At 34.7% G+C, this 1,782-nt stretch overlaps 1 protein-coding gene across 1 annotated transcript; it reads left to right on the top strand.

Annotated features, from left to right (window-relative positions):
- Positions 1 to 13: 13 nt before the first annotated feature.
- LOC111380861 lies at positions 14 to 1,743 on the top strand. Its single transcript, XM_023004522.1, has 3 exons — positions 14 to 411; positions 494 to 1,279; positions 1,366 to 1,743. Exons 1-2 carry the CDS (start codon positions 307 to 309, stop codon positions 1,109 to 1,111), a joined length of 723 nt encoding a protein of 240 aa, XP_022860290.1. The 5' UTR covers positions 14 to 306; the 3' UTR covers positions 1,112 to 1,279; positions 1,366 to 1,743.
- The last annotated feature ends 39 nt before the right edge of the window (positions 1,744 to 1,782 follow it).

Genomic DNA, 1,782 nt, shown 5'->3' on the forward strand with positions numbered 1-1,782 from the left:
CATAGCTGAACGATATATTGTTGAAGAAAATGCAATGTTTTGTAGCAAATACATAAAACAAGCATCTGAAATAGGCTCTAAGCTTGCACGCAATGAAGAGTATGAGAGTGACTTCTTAGTTGCAGGTCGTCCAATTTCCAAAGGGAAGTCACTTGTACTCTCTAATGAGATGCTAAAAGTTGCCCATCGCTATGTATTGCTGAATAGTGTAGAAGTGGCTCCATACGTACAGTATGTTTGTGAAGTATATACTTTTTGGGATTTTAAGTTCTTCGAGATTTCTTGATATATTGTTTTTTACTTAGGATGCATATGAGTGAACTCAGGAGTTTTGACAAACGACTTGGACGAAATGAGAATTTGTTGCATAAGAAACATATTGACACGTTTGCCACCTGGTTGCACAATAAGGTTGAAGTACATATATCGAACAGATTAACATTTAATTCTATTGTTTATTCTTTTATTCCTAACGTGTTTATACTCATAACAGATTACGGGTCAATTGTTGCTGGACAATGTTTCAAATACTTTAAAGTGGCTTGCACGTGGCCCTAGATGTCAATCCATGTCATATTCCAGTTTTGTAATAAATGGATTTCGATTTCACACTAAAGATGTCGAAAACTCTCGCCAAAATAGTGGCATTTTAGTTGAAGCAACAACCATCTGTAGATCTAGTGCAAAAGATAATACACATGTTGTTGGAAAAGTTCTTTATTATGGAGTTTTGTGCGATATTATAGTGCTTAACTATAATGCATTTCATATTCCAATATTCAAATGTGACTGGGCAAATATTGTGAATGGAATAAAGAAGGAAGATGGATTCACTTTGGTCAACCTTCACGAGGGACACAGACAATTTGAAAATGATGCTTTCATTTTGGCATCACAGGCGAAACAAGTTTTTTATTCTAGGGAGAATGAAACATCTAATTGGTATGTTGTTTTGCAAGCATCACCAAGCGACTTTCACGCGTTACATATGGAAGAAGATACTTCTTATGAGGCAACTATTCCATTGGATGTAACACAAATTGAAGACACTCATGAGGAGGATGAGAATTTTGCAAGGATAGATGCTGAAGGCATATTATGTGATATATAAATTGATTAGTTTGGTAAATGTCGTTATACATATAACTGTTTAAATTACAAGTAGTAGAACTTTGAATATCATTCTCTTTCTCTTATTGTTTGCAAATTCGTACTTTCTCAAGTGGCTTTTTGGAACTAGGTGATATTATTAAATATACGCATGATGGATAAAGCTCAGGTGAGTGTGTTTCAATACACTTCTTAAGATGGTAACTTTCGAGAATAATTAACTTTATGCTATGTTTTCATGTTGCATTGTTTAAGTCAAATAAGCAAGCTTCCATGAGTTCTAAAAGACGAAGCGCTGCGATTGCTGTTGCAATTCGGGAGACAAATAAAAGACTACGACCTTCTAGTGAACCTAGAGATACCATGTCTACTCCAATTACTGGTGATCAAAACATGACTTCGACAAGTGTAGATGCTACAAAAAAGAAAAGAGGTCCAATTCATTTGAAAATGGTTGCTGAAAATAACTATCAGAAAATGGAGCTTGAATTCAATGAATTCGGGCAAGTAGGTGGCCATAACTCTGATAAATTTGTCAGCATAGCCGGAGCCATAGTGCAGGAGTACATGCCAGTTGTTATTAAAAATTGGCCTTCAGTGGATGACAGTAAAAAAATTGAACTTTGGAATTTTATGCAGGTACATTTATTTAATATGATAATTTTTTTATTA

This window comes from Olea europaea, unplaced genomic scaffold (genome assembly GCF_002742605.1).
Source record: "Olea europaea var. sylvestris unplaced genomic scaffold, O_europaea_v1 scaffold22179, whole genome shotgun sequence".
In the NCBI taxonomy this organism is placed as follows: Eukaryota; Viridiplantae; Streptophyta; class Magnoliopsida; order Lamiales; family Oleaceae; genus Olea; species Olea europaea.